Here is a 3,408-nt window from a genome sequence, read left to right on the forward strand (position 1 = left end):
ACCACATCAACAGGGTCTACAACAACATCCCCAACTACAACTACAGAATCCACAACACCCTCAACTAAGACTTCAACACATACACCAACTATCTCAACAACTCTGATCACTACCACATCAACAGGGTCTACAACCATATCGTCAACAACAATCACAGGATCCACAACACCCACAATTAAATCATCAACTCCAACACCTACTTCTACCCCAACAATTTCAACCACCACCCCTACAACCGCTACAACATCTACTACATCACCAACTACAACCACAGTATCTACAACACTTTTGACTAAATCTACAACTGAAAAACCTACAACAACTACAAAAACTTTAACTACTACCTCAATATCAACTCAATCATCAACACAATCGGAGTCTACCACTGGAACCACATCAACAGGATCTACAACTGAAACATCTTCTATTACTGCTGTATCAAGTACAATTACACCTTCATCAGATTGTTCTAAATGGGATAAAGTAGTAAGTAAAATTTTTAAAAACTCTTTGAAAAGACTCCAGACCTTACCATTTAACTAGTGGAATGTTGTACTCTTAAATGTTTATATTGTTAAATGGTTTTATGGTTAAAATCCAGTTACTGTATTTCCTTAAATTCCCTTCTACTGATTTTCCATTTTTGTCTCCTTTACAGCAAAATGAGACATTTTATTTTTGCAACTGCACAATGGCCACATGTGTCGGAAACAATACTCTTCAAATAGTGCCATACGAGTGTCCATCCATAAAGAATATTACCTGCACTAATGGAAGAAGTCCTGTTCTTGAATATGATGAATATCAATGCTGTCAACATTATGAATGTGACTGTAAGTTAGTTAATTAATATCTTTTAGAAATTAACAAAACTAAACATTATAACCCCCCAGACAGAAAATAATGCGCTAACCTACTTAATCACAATATTGTCTGTTTCAATAAACAACCACAATCACTTGTGAGAGCAGATATTACCTATTTTAGCATATGCTCATAAAAAAACTGCCCCCACCTATTTCATATAAAACCTTCCATCACAAATCTCAAATGATTTACTACCATTGTTAAATTTCTAGACACTGAAAGAAATCCTTTTTTTTCATGTCATCATTATTCTAGGCTATAGGCAGTGGTCATAATGCTGTTGTGTAGGATCAATTAATAAAGAAAAGGGTTTTTGCTTTGAACATTATAAACATGAAATTTGTATCACTTCAGGTGAGTGCAAAGGCTGGGGAGACCATCGCATTACATTTGATGGGCTATACTACGGTTACCAAGGAAACTGTTCTTATTATTTGATGAAAGAAATTTCCCCCATGCATGACTTGGAAATGTATATTGACAACAACCGTTGTGATCCAACTCGAGATGTTTCTTGTCGTCGATCCTTAATTGTAAACTATGGAAAGCAAAGTATCAAACTCACCATTTTTAATCTCACTGGACAGCCAGAATTGGAGGTAACACAAGATTATACCCACTTAAAATCATCTTTTAAACAAAATATGGAAAAAATTAGTTATCCTTTTCTAATATCCCTATTTTATTTCCAGGCCTACAAGAATGAAGTAAATCTAAGGCTACCATTTTGGGAACAAGGTGTTAAGGTGATGAGTTCTGGCGTTGACCTTGCTTTAGAGATCCTTCGTCTAAGAGTGGTTGTAACATTTGGAAAAAATGGCTTTAGTGTGAACCTTCCTTATAAGTACTTCGGAGGAAACACAGAGGGTCAATGTGGTAAGAACTCCTTCACAGCTCAACATCTGTGTAGAACCTTTGATTTTAATCTTAATGACACTTTATAATCCTTGTAGGAACTTGCACCAATAATCAGAAGGATGACTGCGGGTTGCAGGGAGGCAAAGGAGAGGAAAGTTGCGCTCTAATGGCCGACAGCTGGCTTCTAGAAAGTGACAAGAATAAAATTGAGTGCAAGCCAAGTGTCCCTCCAGGAGAACCTCTTCCAGAACCAACTCCATGCAATTCATCTTCCATATGTGATCTTCTTCTGAGCAGGTTGTTTATAGATTATTTGGTCTGTTTTGCTCTACATTAAATTCAGTTTATGAATTTCTGTAAATTATTACCTACTTTTATGATCTTATATTTTTATCTTCCACGCCAGTGTCTTCGCTCAGTGCCGTCAATGGATCTCTGCAGACACTTTTTACAAAGGATGTGCTTATGATAGTTGCCGCATTCACAGCCAGGCGGTTCAATGCGCCACTTTGGAGATTTATGCAGCTGCTTGTGCTAAGATTGGAATGTGCATAAATTGGAGGAGCCAAACTGACCAATGCGGTACAATATTTTTTTTCTTTGTATATAATTAATGTATTTAAAAAGATATATATCTTAATGAATCATTTTAATTGTAAGCAGTAGTAAATTTTAAGAAAAATATATTGTTCTCAACCAACAGCCAGCAACTGTCCATCAAACAAAATCTATAGACCTTGTGGGCCTGCAGATCAACCATCCTGTGAGGACAGGTAAGTTCTAAACTAAAATATTTTTCTTTTGATTGTAACACATTTACTTATCTAATTTTAGTTTTATCATAGAGTTATAGTTGCACATTTATAGTAGTTGGTAATAAAGCAACAGGACAAGGGACAAAACCAGCCCTATTTGCCTAGGGCCACCAGGAACTTTGGACCCGAGCAACTGCCTAGTACTGCCTAATGGTAAATCCCCCCTGGTCCTAGCTACCTCAGCTGACTGCTATCAATGTTGGGAAGGAGTGGCTGAACTCTGAGCGTCTCCCAGTTGGCTCCTCACCTTATTTCTAAGAAGTTCCAGAAAGCTAATTTTCAGCTGCTTGTATTTGGGATTCTTGGCCGTAGGTGATGGTAGGAACGAAGGAAATCAAAAGCTTTGCCTTTTGGCTCAGCTCTCTCTTTACCAAAACAGAACAATCACTGAATATTGATTCCTCCAAATAAAGTGTAAATACACAAAAGATGATAAAAGGATTTTAACCAATGTTTCACACTGTATTAGTTTTCTCATATTATTATTTTCCTGCTTTTCTTTTAGCATGATTTTCTATTATAATTGGCTATTTCAAGGTGAACCTAAAATCCGGAAGGGTTTTAGGGGTTTTAAGACCACGAACCAGGCGGCTGGCTCTTCCTCCAGGCCCAGACTCCAGGTGGCAGCCGGAGAACAGGGGTGTGAGAAGACCCCGATCCTCCCTACGCCAGCTCAAATTTAGTGTTGTTGCGTGTTGCTCTCAGGTACAATTAAAGGTGTAAATGCCCATGCCCCCCCACCAGCTCCACAGGTCCTGAGGCCCCCCAGCACACCAGAGGCCCCAGCATGGCTGGACAGCTGGGCATACACTGGACCAGACCCCAAGCAGCATTCCCCACAGAACCCGAACCCCCGACGCCCCCACAT

The 3,408-nt window shown here is 38.8% G+C and overlaps 1 protein-coding gene across 1 annotated transcript in view; it reads left to right on the forward strand.

The window, feature by feature from the left end:
* Positions 1-250: 250 nt before the first annotated feature.
* LOC107100623 (intestinal mucin-like protein) overlaps positions 251-3,408 on the forward strand; it is an 11,382-nt gene continuing 8,224 nt past the window's right edge. Inside the window, exons 1-7 of the mRNA XM_015399195.1 lie at positions 251-486; positions 659-833; positions 1,222-1,466; positions 1,560-1,743; positions 1,821-2,022; positions 2,132-2,307; positions 2,429-2,498. Coding sequence (XP_015254681.1) covers positions 692-833; positions 1,222-1,466; positions 1,560-1,743; positions 1,821-2,022; positions 2,132-2,307; positions 2,429-2,498 — 1,019 coding nt within the window. The 5' untranslated portion in view covers positions 251-486; positions 659-691. The remainder of the gene's footprint in view (positions 487-658; positions 834-1,221; positions 1,467-1,559; positions 1,744-1,820; positions 2,023-2,131; positions 2,308-2,428; positions 2,499-3,408) is intronic.

This window comes from Cyprinodon variegatus, unplaced genomic scaffold, assembly GCF_000732505.1.
Source record: "Cyprinodon variegatus isolate N-32 unplaced genomic scaffold, C_variegatus-1.0 Scaffold994, whole genome shotgun sequence".
In the NCBI taxonomy this organism is placed as follows: Eukaryota; Metazoa; Chordata; class Actinopteri; order Cyprinodontiformes; family Cyprinodontidae; genus Cyprinodon; species Cyprinodon variegatus.